Source organism: Poromitra crassiceps, assembly GCF_964638095.1.
Source record: "Poromitra crassiceps genome assembly, chromosome: 16".
Lineage (NCBI taxonomy): Eukaryota > Metazoa > Chordata > Actinopteri > Beryciformes > Melamphaidae > Poromitra > Poromitra crassiceps.
Genome location: NC_139645.1, coordinates 11,395,974 through 11,413,145, shown reverse-complemented (window position 1 = coordinate 11,413,145; position 17,172 = coordinate 11,395,974). Strand labels below are relative to the sequence as shown.

At 42.4% G+C, this 17,172-nt stretch overlaps 1 protein-coding gene and 1 pseudogene across 2 annotated transcripts; both read left to right on the top strand.

Moving 5' to 3' along the window:
• Positions 1 to 7,093: 7,093 nt before the first annotated feature.
• Positions 7,094 to 13,384, top strand: LOC310791285 (protein regulator of cytokinesis 1-like; the record flags this gene model as incomplete). The annotated part of the gene is made up of 12 exons (XM_083652970.1): positions 7,094 to 7,627; positions 7,945 to 8,077; positions 8,673 to 8,795; positions 9,119 to 9,352; positions 9,934 to 10,074; positions 10,229 to 10,370; positions 10,473 to 10,609; positions 10,946 to 11,041; positions 11,142 to 11,288; positions 11,626 to 11,736; positions 11,884 to 11,997; positions 13,211 to 13,384. Exons 1-12 carry the CDS (start codon positions 7,617 to 7,619, stop codon positions 13,382 to 13,384), a joined length of 1,563 nt encoding a protein of 520 aa, XP_083509096.1. The 5' UTR covers positions 7,094 to 7,616.
• A 1,133-nt stretch (positions 13,385 to 14,517) lies between these two features.
• On the top strand, positions 14,518 to 16,636 carry LOC310791436 (phosphatidylglycerophosphatase and protein-tyrosine phosphatase 1 pseudogene; annotated as a pseudogene). The gene is made up of 2 exons (XR_014553933.1): positions 14,518 to 14,751; positions 16,015 to 16,636. The product of XR_014553933.1 is annotated as a phosphatidylglycerophosphatase and protein-tyrosine phosphatase 1 pseudogene (transcript).
• The last annotated feature ends 536 nt before the right edge of the window (positions 16,637 to 17,172 follow it).

Sequence of the window (17,172 nt, the reverse complement as noted above, 5' to 3'; positions counted from 1 at the left end):
CAAGTACTACTGACAATCCATGTTTAAGTAAAAAATAAACTTGTGAAAAATAAATATCGTAAGTATGATAGTGTTTGATTGCAGCCTGATATCAGAATGAACCAACTTGTTAGACTCATTTCCTTCTTTAGAAGCAGCCAACTTGGTGGAGTGGGCAGATCTGGACCCAGGCAAGTTTGACTGCACTGCTCTGTATTCAGAACCTCTAACCACCCTAACCAAGAATCTAATTGTCATAAGTACATGTATGAGGGTTTTGTCTTGCTAATATGATGTTGAGGCAGGAAAACACAAGTTACATTGTGAAAAAGTGCAGTCTTACTGTAAAAGGAAATGTATTTGATTTGGTTATTGTCTGCAGAGGCTGACAACTATTGAATTTTTTAGCAGGGGGCGGACCCTTCTCGACTGCTCGGCTTTCTTCTAGTCTGGGCACCTTCCACCCCGCTTTTTGTCATGGGGGCGTAAACCCCGGACCCAGAATTAACACCGGATGACAATGCGCCTAACAACGTCTTTGTTGCCGTTAGCTTGACGCGGTGATGTTACCTAAACTAGAGTCTGATCAAAACAAAGCTAGCGTTACATAAAACAAAACGTTTATGCAATATGGCATCTCCGCCACCACCGCCTGACACACCGGTCAAAACGGTGAAAGAGGATTCTGATACTTGGGTCAAATTGTCAAGTTAACGTGAAAGTTGACGAGCTAGAAAGGCTGCCATCCGGTCTAGGGCGGGCTCTAGGCGGGAACCAGTAGGGTGACAAAATCAATTGTGGGCGGGAGCCAGGCTCTTTCTCGCCGAGAAGAGCCTGGTGACGCGAGGTTAGCTTTCTTCAGTGCCGCAAGGCACGCTGGGTATTGTGTTAACCCCGCTAGCTGGGCGCTTCTCGCTCGCTACGTTCGTTAGCATTAGCATATTATTTTCCTGTTATACACTTTCAGAAGTTTAATTTACAAACAAGACTCATATGTGCGAGTGATATTATCACGAATATAAAGTGGAACCAGGGCTCCGTTAACTTGGATGAAGAAGAAACTCCTCGTGGACTCGGATGGATGGTTTAGCTGTGAAGCTAACGTTAGCTGTGAAGCTATTGGAGCTTTGAAGGATACAGTTTGTCAGTATTAAAGTCACTGTGTGAAAATGAAAATATCTAAAGTCCAGAAGCTGAGAGCCGTGGTGAAGCAGCGCCTAACTGCTGATGTTGAAGAGGAAGTTACTCGTTCACAAGAGGAGATCGACCAACAACGAAAACTGCTGGACGCTGTGCAGTTACACAGAGAAGCCTTGCCTCCAGACCCCCAGCAGCTGTTGGTCTTTGTGGAGGGGGTTCCTGCTGAGCGGCAGGAGTGGAGCCCCAGTCTGCACCAGGAGGAACCAGAGCCCCCACACATTAAAGAGGAACAGGAGGAACTCTGGATCAGTCAGGAGGGAGAAGAGCTTCAAGGGCTGGATGATGCTGATATCACCAAGTTCTCATTCACTGCTGTTTGTTTGAAGAGCGAAGATGAGGAAGAGAAACCTCAGTCCTCACAGCTTCATCGAAGCCAAACTGAGGAGAACAGAGTGGCAGAGCCTCTAGCCAGCAGCTCAGCTGAAATAGAAATACAAATAGAGGCTGATGGAGAGGACTGTGGAGTATCAGAACCAGCCAGGAACTTGTATCAAGCGAGTAATTCACAACCAACTAGTGATGACAAGACTGAAGACAATGAGGATGAATGGATGGAAACTAGTGAACCTCAGTCAGGTTTAGACTCACAGAAAAACAGTGAAGTTCTTAGGAAGAAACACAGCTGCTCAGTTTGTGATAAAATATTTCGTAATGAATCAAACTTGAAGAGACACATGATTGTCCACACAGGTGAGAAACAATTTATTTGCTCAGTCTGTGGTAAAGGTTTTGGTCGTAAAGCAAACTTGAAGGAACACATGATAGTCCACACAGGAGATAAACACTTTATTTGCTCAGTCTGTGGTAAAGGTTTTACTCGTAATGACAGCTTGAAGAAACACATGATAGTCCACACAGGAGATAAACAATTTATTTGCTCAGTCTGTGGTAAAGGTTTTGGTCATAAAGGAGCCTTGAAGAAACACATGACAGTCCACACAGGAGTCGATGAACAATTTAATTGCTCAGTCTGTGGTAAAGGTTTTGGTTATAAATCACACTTGAAGTTACACATGATAATCCACACAGGAGATAAACACTTTATTTGCTCAGTCTGTGGTAAAGGTTTTACTCGTAATGACAGCTTGAAGAAACACATGATAGTCCACACAGGAGATAAACAATTTATTTGCTCAGTCTGTGGTAAAGGTTTTGGTCGTAAAGGACACTTGAAGTTACACATGATAGTCCACACGGGAGATAAACAATTTATTTGCTCAGTCTGTGGTAAAGGTTTTGGTCATAAAGGAGCCTTGAAGAAACACATGACAGTCCACACAGGAGTCGATGAACAATTGAATTGCTCAGTCTGTGGTAAAGGTTTTCGTTATAAATCAAAGTTGAAGGCACACATGATAGTACACACAGGAGATAAACAATTTAATTGCTCAGTCTGTGGTACAGGTTTTGGTTATAAATCAACCTTGAAGACACACATGATAGTACACACAGGAGATAAACAATTTATTTGCTCAGTCTGTGGTAAAGGTTTTGGTCATAAAGGAGCCTTGAAGACACACATGACAGTCCACACAGGAGTCGATGAACAATTTAATTGCTCAGTCTGTGGTAAAGGTTTTGGTCATAAATCAAACTTGAAGTTACACATGGAAATCCACACAGGAGAGTAAACATTTAATTCACGGTTCCCACGACCATGGAAAACCTGGAAAAGTCATGGAATGAGTAAAATCCATGAAAGTTTAGGAACAGTCATGAAATGTTGTGTGTAATGCAATTGTTGGAGAAATCTTTCATATAATGTAACAACAGCTAATGTATTCTCTGTAGCTGTTGACATGAGGTAGCTCTAATATCTGTCAACTTTAGTGCTTATTGTCATTTTTAATATGATTTTCCTGTTTTAGTTCAATAGCTTATATGATGCAGTGACACTAAAACACCATAGCAGCTGTGTCCTAATTGTCCTAGGTAATAAGTTCTGGTATTGATTCAGAGGCACCGCCTCACATTACATGGAAATTATATTATCGATTCCTGAAAGTCATGGAAAAGTTTTGAAATTGTATCCATGAAAATGTGTGGGAACTCTGTTAATAGGGCTGGGGCGCGTGACATAAGCGTGGGTGAGCTGCGCTTGCCAGTGCAATGCATTGTGGTCCAGTATTGACATGACGGCTAGGCTAGTAGTTTTGTGAACACCGCGACGACAAACACACATCAACGCACATGGATTAAAGTTCTCAGTCGCTAGACGGATTTCAGTCAATTGGAGTCCGATATGAAATGTGAAAAGTATGTCTATGTTGCAACCTATAGCGTACTGATTCAGCCTGGAACACCATGCATCATTACTGGCTGTTTTGGAACTTTAGAGTGAAATGAGTGTGATTATGTACACACTGTCTGCCTTTTTTACATGAAAACCTTTGGAAAATGACCAAAAGATCAGTTAAACGTTAGCATGTCTCGTTTTCTTATGTGGACAGGCAGCCACACCAAACTCCATTCATGTGGCAACTAAATGTGGCCCTGCCTATGGGTAAATTGAATACCGCCAGAACATAATTTACAAACCTTAAACGAATCGTTAGATGCCACTCTCCAACTCGGCATACATACTGTATTATCTCCCAAGAAGCACTTTGTGAATGTAAAATCTCATGTTTGGAACTGGTTCGCTCTGCTGCTGTACTACAACTGCCCTCCACTGTGTGTTTTGCGGGTAGAGCACTGTGGGAATCACCAGGAAAACATTTTAATGTGGAATGTGTGCTTCTTATTGGACTATGATTGTGTATGCCAAATTAATGTTCTCTGATGTTTCACATAATCAGTATTCCTTAATATTACCATTCAGCTCAATTGGATTTAACGATTTTGTTTTTTACCACTGTGTTATGTGTTAATGTAGTGTCTGCTATTGATAATAAAGTCTCCACATAATGTTTACTCAGTGTCACTAAGTCTTGTTTTCAATATGCCTCATACTTATTCTGAGAAATGCAGTTGAAGTGACCCTTGGAAACAACCTACAACTGTGTATGTTATGCCTGTTTTAATGGGCTATAATACACAATAGAGGCCAATACAAAATGTTGCTTTAACTATTAATTATGAATCAGAAGAAGTGACTTTGAGATTCTTTCTGCTTTACAATGGCTTTCATGTTAAATGAGTGTGGCTTCATTAAGCAGGACAGACGGACACCATCTTCTTGTCACAGACATGTAAATGCATGCACACTTCAGAGGCTCCCTGAAATGTGTCCTCCACTTTTGACCCGTCCTGGCTCGTCCTTCCTCCATGGGTCAGGCCAGGAGTGGTGGGCAGCCTGCAGCGCCCGGGGGACCTACTTCCTGTAGTCATTGCTGGTCAGGCAATGATCTTCTTAAGCTTGTTCAATCCTGTTTATTGATAGTGCTTAGCTAGACTTAGCTAGACATATTCTCTGTCAAGCCCTCTGAGACTGTGAGACACGTTTGTGAATTAGGGCTATACAAATCAACTTGATTTGTCTTTAATGGGGGTTCTACATGGAAGAAACCCTAGGTAAGCACGGGGAGAACACATTCCAAACAGAAAGGCCCCTTTCATGACAGAGCCCATCTGGACACTATTGATGGAATCAAAATCAGCTTTATTGGCCAAGTATGTTTACCTTTGCCTGGATTTTTCCAGTTAGGCTCCAGAACCCTGGCGAATTCCGCGTCCTAACTCAACCCCAACCCCCCCATCCCGACTCCTAGTCAGACCCGAGTCAAACCCAGGTAACAGTCACAAATGCCTACAATACATCCTCTGTTTTGGGAACATTTTTGGGTTGCAGTAACATATTGGTCCACTGCGTGGCGCTCCGAGAGGGGGTAAGAGGAAGACAAAAAACAAGTGAAGAAAATAAACAAATTGTTGGAAAGAGAGGAAGAGAGGGATGATGCTATTAATGCTCCCTTCACATTAGAGGAAATGAAAAGGGCTATATGGAAATCAGGAATAACTTCACCGGGGAAAGATCAAATATGCTATATCATGTTGAAGCATTTGTCAGATGCTGCATTAGAGCTCATATTACACTTGTATAACAAGGTTTGTCAGTAAGGAAAGTTACCACATAGTTGGAAACAAGCAGTTATTGTTCCCATTAGGAAACCAGGAAAAGATCCCACTAATCCATCCAACTATAGACCAATTGCTTTAACATCCCACATGTGTAAAATGATGGAGCGTATGATTACACTGATTATTACTGATTATCTGGAAGTGAGGGATCTTAGATCAAGTCATCAAAGTGGATTCAGTCTAAAAAGGTATTAAATGTGTTTAGTGGGAACAGAGTGGGGAGCTGATAGGACTGCTTTGCAAACTATAGGTTTAATAAGATCAGCTCTGGATTATGGGTGTGTAGCATATGGGTCAGCGTGTAAATCTGTGTTAAGAAAACTTGGATGTTATACAAGCACAAGCGTTAAGGATATGTAGTGGGGCCTTTAAGACAACATCTGTGCCAGCGTTGCAGGTAGATATGGGGGAAATGCCGTTGGAGTTAAGAAGACAGCAACTTATGATGACATATTGGGTTAATTTACAAGGGCATAATATTCATCGTGCAAAGTGTGTTATTGAGCCGTGCTGGCAACATGGGGAAGAGATCACAAAAAGCTTTGCTTGGGTTGCAGAAGAGAAGGCTAGATAAATGGCCATACTGGATAGGAGCTACTCTCCAACTGTTGTTCTGCCAGCTATTCCTCCTTGGTTGTTGCCACAGTCAGAAATAGACCTTAGCCTTCTTGAAGCAGTAAGAGATGATGGTAAGTTAGACTACTAGAGTGTCAGTTCGTCAGTTCATACATCAGAACAAAGTACTATAGCTATTTGCAAATGTATACAGATGGTTCTAAAGACCCAGAGACAGGTAGGTCAGTTGCAGCTATAGTAATTCCTGAGTTTGATATTGAGTGTGGGAAGAGACTGACTGATGATGTAACTGTGTTTGTATGTGAAATGATGGCAATGGTTCTTGCTTTGCAATGGGTGGAGGAGGTGAGGCCAGAGAGACTTGTGCTGCATTAATGAGCTTACAGTGTTGTCACTCTAGGTGTAGAGAAGATTTATGAAGTGTTGCAGTCATTATTTAGAATTCACCAAATGTGTCTAACTATGTTTTGTGTGGGTCCCTGTCCATATTGGAATTGATGGGAATGAGAGGGCGGATAAAGCAGCAAAAAGTAAATGAAGGTATCTTTAAAAAAATAAACCATTAGTTGGGAGTGGAGAGTCTGGAGGTCGAAATAGGAAAGAGGAAATAGTTAGGACAAGAGTAAGGAATGGTCTTACTGCTTTAAACAGGTCCCTATTTTTGATTGGGAAAAAAATAATGGGAGATGTGAGTATTGTGGAGAGGAAGAGACAGTAGATCACGTGTTATTATATTGTCAGAAGTATGTGTCAGAAAGAGATGTGTTAAAAAACGCACTCAGAGAGATTGGACAGGAGCATAATGTAATAGTCTAAGGAAATCTTCAGGGGATAAGTGTTGGATGCTCCTTCTGGAGTATTTAATATCAACAAGATTAATAAATAGAATTGGAAGAATGTATTGTAGTTAATTGGTTCCTTATTATTTAATTATGATTAGGAATTAATTGTTGGTGTGCATAGAATCACAAAGATAGATTTTAGTCCACACTCCAGATCAGTGGGTGGCGGTAATGCACCAGAAAGTTGTTTGCCAACCGCCATTAAACGCAAAGGAAGAAGAAGAAGAAGTGTCGTCAGTGGTCTGGTCAGTGGGACGTGTGTTGTTGGTTGAAGCTCCGTTCGTTAGCAGTAGCTTATTATTTTCCGGTTACACACTTTCAGAAGTTTAATTTACAAACAGAAGACTCATATGTGCGAGTGATATTATCACGAATATAAAGTGGAGCCGGGGCTCCGTTAACTTAGATGAAGAAGAAGCTCCTCATGGACTCGGATGAATAGTTTAGCTGTGAAGCTAACGTTAGCTGTGAAGCTATTGGAGCTTTGAAGGATAAAGTTATTAAGTCACTGTGTGAAAATGAAAATGTCTAAAGTCCAGAAGCTGCGAGGTGGTGAAGCAGCGCCTAACTGCTGCTGTTGAAGAGGAAGTTACTCGTTCACAAGAGGAGATCGATCGACAACGAAAACTGCTGGACGCTTTACATTACATTAGTGTTTGCTAGTTGCTACGTTATCAACACAAACTCTCCATCTGATCATGAAGGAGGCGTTTGCAGCGGAATAGAAAATGGATTACAGAATGGACAATGTGTGGAATGGGCTACATGCACAACTCCACTACTTCCTGAAATTAGTACAGCTTCTTTATTTCCTGTCATCACTATTGGATGAACTGATTAATGTCAGGTGTGCTGCAGTCACAACAATGATCAGGCACACCTGGTTCATCAGTTCATCCAATAGTGTAGGACAGGAAATAAAGAAGCTGGAATTCAACCATGAGAAAGAGGTAACGCTTTTACCAATAATACATTTCTGTCACGTTGAACTATTTAAACCGTGTAAAATTAACGTTAGCTGTTAGCTTAGCCAGGAGCTAATGAAACTCCCTTGCCACTTAACGTAACGCTAGCTATGTTTCTCGCTAACAGCTAAGTTGTTGGTGCAGTTGATGTTATGCTACATAACTTTATGGGAGCGTAACGTTAATTAACACGACATGGACATTATATTTTCTTTCGTTGTTTTGTTAGCTAACGTACGTTATAGTGCAGGCAAAACCCGTCGTTTTGAACGAATTGTTTGTCCCCCTGTCCGTCCATGCAGTGAGGTGATCGCAACCGAGTCTGTGGCATGCTTGAATAAAGCTCTGTACCACCTGAAAGCCATATGGGAGGAAATCGGAATCCCAGAGGACCAGAGGCTACAGAGGACCAATACTGTGAAGAACCACATTAAGGTGAAACATCTCAATGTTAGAACAGATCCTCCTACTGCTTCGCCTCTATAACGTTACACCTGTACGTCTGCGGTCTGCATCTTATGCTGCTTTTTTTCTCGTTTGCGTCAGGGACAGGGGTTTGCAATGCATTAACGTTAGCCTGGTATCCATGCCTCTATGAATCGCAGTTTTCATCACTATTGGAACCAGAGTGCTGAAAACTGCGATTCATAGCGGCTGGATTGGATACCAGACTAGGTTTGCATCGCTTCTATTTAGGTTCGATGGTTAATTCTTAATGTAACTGTTCTGCCATTGAACAAGTTTCAGCCTAGAATGAATATGTTACCAATGGAGTGAGTTTTACACAGGTGTGTGTGAGCAAGAAAGATGAATGGGGGAGGGACTTTCTACAAGAACACAACCCTTGAGTGAAACTTAGGCGAACTAAGGCGATTCAAAGCCCTATGAGGAAACTCAGAAGCCACATTCAAGTTGTTTTGCACGACAAGTTCAGATTGCCCTAAAAAAACAGTTTTTCAAACTTGTTCAATTCCTCTTTGTTTTGTCTGTTGCGTCATCCTTCTGAATGTACTGATCTGATTTCTACCAGAGCTTACTGGATATGATGATTGCAGAAGAGGAATCTCTGAAGAAGAGGCTTATAAGTAGCATTCAGGCATGCCGCAAAGAAATGGAGAAACTCTGCCTGGAACTTCAGCTCCCCATGTTTGAGGTAACTGGAACGGTTTCAGTGCTAATGTAATGTACATTGACAAATAACCTGTTTCTATTAACATACTTACTGCTAGAAACTGTTGATGAACGGCTAATAGCTCAACTTATTAGCTTATGTCTTAGATACTTTTTCTGATTATCCACAATTTAGAGTTCACTCAATGTTTTGAACAACTTGGGTATAACTGAAGTTTGTTAACAAACTATCCCAGTCACTAAAGTTATTGACTGTAGACCAACTGCCTCGGAACTGGCATGAGAAACGCCACATCTTGAAAATTGACAGTTTCCTGTTTTGTTGTTTCTCTTCTGTAAATCCAGGAGGAGCACAGTATCAGCATGCTGCAGCGAGAGAAGGATATCCGCACACGAGTGGAGCTTCTGATGAAAGAGAAGACCCAACGGATGCAGCACCTGAAGGCGCTGTTGGAGCAGGACCAGGACCTTTGTGACATCTTGTGCTCCACGTCGTATGTCATCTCTCCGGACTCTGTCCCTTCGCTGGAACAGCTGGAAAACTTCCGCCAGCACATCGACAGCAAGACTGCAGAGAAGGTGGGAGCCGGTTGTAGAACAACCATCCTTGCAGAGGTCAAAGAGGCAGAGGTCAAATAGAAAACAGTCATCTCTAAAAAGTGTACCACAACCACCAGGGCTACCCACAACCCTAAAACAGCCCCAACAGCAGCTGCAGAGGGAGTCCCTCTCAAGAGGCAGGATAGGTTTAAGAAGAGCACCAGGGCACGCCCATCCCTTAGGCTGCAAAAAGACATCCCCCGTCTGCCCCGAGCCCGTCGGGCCGTGGTAAGCCCAGCCATTAGGCTGCATTTGGAGGCCCACAACCAGAGCTTGGCAGAGACCCCAAAAGACAAGCCCAGCCCGACCCTACGCTGTTGGTCCCAGCCACGGCAATCCCATAGGCTAGCATTAGAGGCCCTGGGTTCGGTACAATGTTCGATATATAGCCTAGTGAAATATTCGAACATTACAGTGCTGTTAACCACTACATGTCGCTCTGGTCAAAGGCTAAACTAATCAAATTAGAAGCCATGGACAGACGTGTAATTGATCACGGCGTATGACGAGTGTAATGTGCTCACTAACTGGTGCCACCCTCTGCTGTGTTGGTGCTACAGCTGGAGGAACGCAAGGCAGAGAATGAGCCGGTGTGTGAGAGTCGGCGAGAGAGGATACAGCAGCTGTGGGACAGACTGCAGGAGGAGAGAGAGGCCTTTTTTGAAGACATGGTCGCATCCAAGAAGAAGAACCTGGAAGTGGTAAGTGAAACCTGACCCCCCACCCCCCCCCCCCCCCCCCCCCCCACCCCAAGTGTCCTGTATAACTTCAATTGAATTCTATGTATTATTCCTGGCTGCCATTGCTGTGGTTGCTATTTGTAGCTCCATGTACTCATTCTACTCCCTCCATCAGATAGAAACAGAGGTCCAGCGCCTGGAGGAGCTCAAACTGCTGAACATTCGCAACGTTATCGACGCCATCCGCTCCGAGATAGCTGTGCTTTGGGAAAAGTGCTTCTTCAGCCCTGCCCAGGCTTTCCTGCCATATTTTAGCGGTGGGTTCAATAGTTTTGATATTTTGGCCATGATCTTAATGTATTAAATGCATGTATTAAAAAAAAAAAAAAGAGGCTAAAACCGTTATTTGACTATTTCAGAGAATTTTACTGAGGAGCTGTTGGAGCGGCATGATGTTGAGATCCAGCATCTGAAGCAGCATTATGAAGAGCACAAGGAGCTTTTTGAAGGGGTTCACCAGTGGGAGGACAGCTGGAGACTCTTCCAGGAGCTGGAGTTGAGCACTCTTTCCAGCAGAAAAGGAAGCTTTTCCCCAACACCAAGGCAAGACCTGTCCTGAGCTTACCCAATCCACATGAAGTTGCAGTGGTAATAGAGCCAATTCAATTAGACAGGATATGGTACAGTACATGGTATAGTATAACTGTTATACTGCCATCTTCTATCTAATTTAATTGCCTCTAGTATTAACATAATATGCAAATGGAGTGAAGTTGAAAAACAGGAGACAGGGCATGTGTCAGTGTGCTCATTGAGTCACCATCATTGCTTTAATGACTGCATGTTAGGAAAAAGTGTTTAACTAAGGTCTGGTTGCCTTTCTCATTCCCAGAAAAAATCCACAGATCCCACAAGATTCACCAACAGAGGAAGGAATCTTCTCAAAGAGGAGAAACAGAGGTCTGACCTGCAGAAAAGCTTGGCCAAGGTTAGATGCGATGGCCATCTATCTATTTTATTTATTTTCATTAATTAGTTAAAAATATATCTAATAATAACACATTAATTGTATGTATGTTTTGTTTTAGCTTGAGAAGAAACTGAAAGCGCAGATCGATGCCTGGGAGAGTGAGCAGGGACGGGAGTTTCTGGTGCACGGTCAAATGTTTCTGCAGTACGTGGAGGAGCAGTGGGGGCTGCATCGCATGGAGAAAGAACAGGAGAAACTAGATAGGGTAAGCAGCATGTTGTTCTGTATTATTAAACTAGATAGGGTAAGCAGCATGTTGTTCTGTTTGATTTAATTGATCCTTTATTTAACCAGGGTAATCACATTGAGATTTCCATCTGTTTTTCAAGACAACTGTTCATCAAGAAGGAAACCTAGGTACTTAGAAGATGACACCACCTCTATCATCTTGTTTTGCAGTGTAGTAATTTGAGGCATAGTAGCACACTGGAAATTGGATTTTGAAAAAAAAGCGGATTTAGAAAAAAAAGCATCTTCAAACTGGGTATGTATGTTTTCTGAGACGTGATGCAGCCTCTCTTTTTTTCTACACATCCCAACAGCACCTCAAGAAGAGCAGACAGATGGAGGAGGACATGCTGTATGGGACAACGGCACGGACACCCACCAAACACAGATTCCTCGGCACTCCCACGGCCAATAAATCAAGAAAGGTTTGCAATCACACTTCCTCTCTTCTTAACATAAACCCAAAGCATGGCTTACGTTTCTGCTAATAATCTTTTTTTTTTGTCTGCCTAAAAATGCCAGAGTACGCAAGCACTAAATCCTCCCTCTATCCTCTATCCATCTTTGACCAGCTTAACGCCACCTCCACCATCTCTAGTGCCAACTCTAACAGCACCGTGCGCTCAGGCTACGGTGGAGCCATCTTTCGCTCGCCTGTGTCCCGCCCCCCACTCTCAGCAAATAAGGTTTGTTTTATTTTCTGTCCTTCAGCCACATTCTGCATCTACTGAATGTAAACGAGTAACAACGTTGTCCTCCCCAAAAATGATGCAGGCCAGGCACGCCTTCAGCCAATATGCATCCTAATTAGATGCATCTTAATGAGATGCACCATTAGTTCAAGACCACCTTGTCCAGAACGGAAAAGACTTTTGAAATGATAATTGACTTCAGAACCAAACAATCGGTTAAAGGGACAGCTCACCCTGAAATACAAAATACAAAATTTTCCTCTCACCTGTAGTGCTATTTATCCATCTATATCGTTTTGGGATAGTTGCCTGAGTTTTGGAGATATCAGCCTCAGAGATGTCTGCCTTCTCTTGAATACAATGGAACTGGATGGCACTCGGCTTGTCGTGCTCGAAGCACCAAAAAAATACACTTGGAAAAACTCTACAGCATTGTCTCTTTCCAGAAATCATGACCCGGTTACTCAAGATAATGCACAGACTTTGTTGTGAGCAGTTTCATGTAGGAATTATTTTCTTTTGCAGTCTCATGTAGGAACTAGCTAGCAGCTAGCGAGTGTAGTTCGGTCAAAAGAAAATGGTTCCTCCATGAAACTGCTCATAACGAGGTTGGTGGATTATCTTGAGTAACGGGGTCATGATTACTGGAAAGAGACATTGCTGTTGAGTTTTTCAAATATTTCTTTGGCACTTTGTGCACCACAAGCCGAGTGCCATCCAGTTCCATTGTATTGGAGAAAAGGCAGAAACTCTGTGGCCGATATCGCCAAAACTCAGGCAACTAACACAAAACGATATAGATGGATAAATAGCACTACAGGTGAGAGGGAAAGTATGTATTTTGGATTTTAGGGTGAGCTGTTACTTTAAAGCACCGATCCTCATCAACAGCCAACCGATTAGCATAAACAAATTCTTTGGAACATACATCAGCAATAAGCTGAAATGGGACTTCAACGCTAACCATCAAATGAAAAAAAGCCCAACAGAGATTCTACTTCCTTAGAAAACTCAAAATCCTTTCTACACGGCCAGTATCTTAAAATATCCTGTTATCAATTACTGTCTGGTATAAACGGACCGGATTATCACCAGAGCATCAAAGATCACAGTGTGCAAACTTCAAATGTTCTGAAGAGGATGAGTCAGTTGCAGTTGTCATCAATGTCTCATTTCCGCCTGTGTCTCCTCTGCTGTGTGTTTTCAGGCTCCAGCAGCACGGACGCCGGCACGCAGTAAACCCCCACACGCAGTACTTCTGCAGGGCTGCAACAAGGAGAACCACCCCACCAAGGCTTCCCCTCTGACCGGTGCGTTGCTGACCCTTGGTAGTCCACAGCGTCCCTCCAGCATAACCTCTGTTGCCAGCACATATTCATAGTTTGTTGTAATTTTTTTTTAACTTTATATTTTTTATTTGCATTTTCTGATTCATGCACATCAGCACACAGTTGGGATTAAAGTGTTTTTTTATTTTCAAACTTAGACAAGAAAATAACAATACATTACATTCAACAGGCATTCCCCAATCCCTCCCCCCACCCCTCCCTCACCACAGTTCACGGTCAATATAATAGTTGTTTCCAACCATATGGCTGGAAGCCCTGCAATACAGAGTCAAACAAGAAAACAATACAAATTACATAATGTGAGTGACTTTGCGTTGAGAGTAGTAGTTGGGTATACATATTACAGCTAGAGTGTGCTACATCAATTCTGGATCGATCAGTTGCAGATTAATGGTGTCCATATAGCTAATGTACGGTTGCCCATCAGCACACAGTTGAAGTATACTGTAGAGGTTTTTGATTTCACTATACAAAGTGCTAATGATATAAATTCATGTATTAGGAGTTGATCAGCACTGCATCTGTTCAGTCAAGGTGTGTTTGGAATTTTAACACCTGCTGTGATGCTGACTAATGCTATTTAACTAAACTGCATGCTATCTCAGGGTTGCCACAGGTCTGGAAAAGTGCTTGAATTAAAAAGAAAAAAAGGGTAATAATTTGTCTTTGGTGCTTGAAAATCTATCATTTGATATTACAAAAGAGGGGGTATGCCCGAACCCCCAGTGGAATGCCGGATCCGAGTGGTTCTCCCGGGTGTCACAGCACTAATGAGGGTTTCCAAATTCCAATCATGGAAGTTGGAAACCCTCATTAGTGTTTTGCTTACACCTGTGTTTACCCTGCCTTTTCGACACAAAATGGCCCCCGTGAGAAGGGTCTATTAGTAATTCTAGTTTTGTCCCCCTGTCTGTCATTCACTGTTTGTTGAGGTTATAGTGCTTTTAATCTGAAAAAAATCATTACATGTAAAACAGTTTAACTATACTTATCTTAGTTTTAGATGTAAGACTAAATTACAGCTGTCAATTTAAATGTAACATCTTCTCTACTGTTGGTGGCATTGACTGTTGGTGGTAACTTCCTTGCTGTGGAGCACCATTGCTGCATGAATAGAGAAAACACTGCATCATGTCCAGATATTTCCAGCTGAGAGGGTCGAGTGATGTTGAGTGAAGTGTGTTTGATTCGATGTGCTGTGCTGCAGGAGTGGCAGGCTGCAGGGGTGGAGCAGCTGAGGCTGAGCACGGTGGACCTGACCGGGGTTCCCAGCCTGGAGAACCTCCACAGAGGGGTGGAGTTCGCCCTGCGCCTCAGGGAGGAGGGCTCCAGTGTGTACGTGCACTGTAAAGCCGGGCGCTCCCGCAGCGCCACGCTGGCTGCTGCCTACCTCATCCGGGTCAGTCGACATCAGCCTTCACTGTGTTGACGCCACCATATAGAGAGGCAACGTGAAACGTCACTTCCTGCTTCAGCACTGTACCAGAGATTTTCATCCGCCATTTATTTTCCCATAGACATTTCGTAAAATGCTTATAAAAAATAGTTTTACTTGGTCAAACCAAATGGTTCAGATATATTTAGAAACAGGAGAGACGGCATAAGTCGGATCAAAACATAAAAAACTGCGGATTGAAAGAACATTTTTCGATGTTGTTTTTTTAAGTTTTGGTCTTAATATATCTTATATTGATCTTAATAAATATAGCTGGACCGTTTGGTTTGAACAAGTAAAACTATTTTTATAAGCATTTTACGAAATGTCTATGGGAAAATAAATGGCGGGTGAAAATCTCTGGTACAGTGCTGTAGCAGGAAGTAGGCGACTCCAACATACAAACACAGGGTATCTGCGGGGTCTTGAAAAGTATTAAAAGTTGATCAATCTATTTAGGGAAAATTAAGGCCCTTAAAAAGTATCAAAAAGTCTTGATCACCATTTGAGAGATATTCAATGTTGTAGCTATTGGGGAGCATATTATATCGTCTCATATCCATCGCAGACCCCTAAATTGAATCGATGTTGTATCATGGCAGACTTTGTGTTATCAGCAGCAAATTATCGTATAATTGTCGAAAGAATCTAATATAATGTCGTATCGCGATCAAACTTGTGATTTACATCCCTATCACTGATGTGACAAAAGTAGCTTCAAAGTCTTAAAATCTTTACCATTTACCAATATGTATCCATGCAAAGGTTGTGGATTGTTACTTTAAGGCGTACAAAAGTGCAGATGCATTTGAGTATTTCACTTCAGGGTGGGTGAAACTATCCAAAAATCCCTCATCTTCATAAGAAAAAGGTGTTCCTGATTACTGAGCCAAAGAGATGACGTTACGTTTATAGACTATTGTGTCATCTCTCTTTATGAGCGGGCAAAAGCAGAAATCCCCCCCTCCATCCTCCTGACACCAATATTACAACCGATGACGCAACATAACGGACCGTTTCATTGGTACTCGGTGAATAAATACAGTGCATTATTTAATGAAATAGCTCTGATAGGCGCTTTCTCTCGCTACCTGAGTGTTCGGGTTAGGAGTCAACATGACGCGGATAGATATTCAGGGATGGGGGGGGTTTGGCTGTGCGTTTGTCTGTCTGTTAAGTCTGCCTGTCAGTCAGTGTGATTTTGACCTTGTGTTTTTCCATTGACAGCTCCACTGCTGGACTCCAGAAGAAGCCTGTCAGATGTTGGCGTCTGTTCGGCCGCACATATTGGTACGCTCCGCTCAGCTGCAGATGCTGAGGAGATACCACCAGCAAGTCTGTGGAGGGGAGTCGAGCTGAGAGTCCATAGGGAAGAGGCCTGGCGCAGCGCCTTGGTATAATATACCAAACTCCAGTATAGAATAGAATATTTTTACAGGAGCTGTGAAGACTGGACAAAGAGCATTACAAATTACTTCTTCACCTGGTCAGCTAAATCTCAACATCGTAACATACACATATTTGAGAATAAAGCCCCCAAAATTGCATTGTTTTTCTCAGAGTTTTATCATCAAAATCCTGTTAGTTTTACTTTCTGGAAAGGTGTGTATTTTAGTGGTTAGCCTACTTCATGGTGTGCCAGGAGACAAGCATACAAATTCAAACCAATAGCCTCAAAGATGTTTTTTAAGAAGCAAGACCCCATCAGAGTAACATTTTCCTGTGACTTCAATAATAAACACGCTCCACTTGACAGCGTTGTTGGATTGCAGCGGCACAAGAAGAGCACATTTTAGTGCAGCCTTTACAGTTTACATTTTTTATATACTGGAACATGTTTCATATGATGCCTCACTACTTCAAGTACTACTACTGACAATCCATGTTTAAGTAAAAAATAAACTTGTGAAAAATAAATATCGTAAGTATGATAGTGTTTGATTGTAGCCTGATATCAGAATGAACCAACTTGTTAGACTCTCATTTCCTTATTTAGAAGCAGCCAACTTGGTGGAGTGGGCAGATCTGGACCCAGGCAAGTTTGACTGTGCACTGCTCTGTATTCAGAACCTCTAACCACCTTAACCCAGAATCTAATTGTCATAAGTACATGTATGAGGATTTTGTCTTGCTAATATGATGTTGAGGCAGGACAACACAAGTTACATTGTGAAAAAGTGCAGTCTTACTGTAAAAGGAAATGCATTTGATTTGGTTATTGTCTGCAGAGGCTGACAACTATTGACTTTTAGCAGGAGGCGGACCCTTCTCGACTGCTCGGCTTTCTTCAGTGCCGCAAGGCACGCTGGGTATTGTGTTAACCCCGCTAGCTGGGCGCTTCTCGCTCATATATAGTTAGCATTAGCATATTATTTTCCTGGTTAT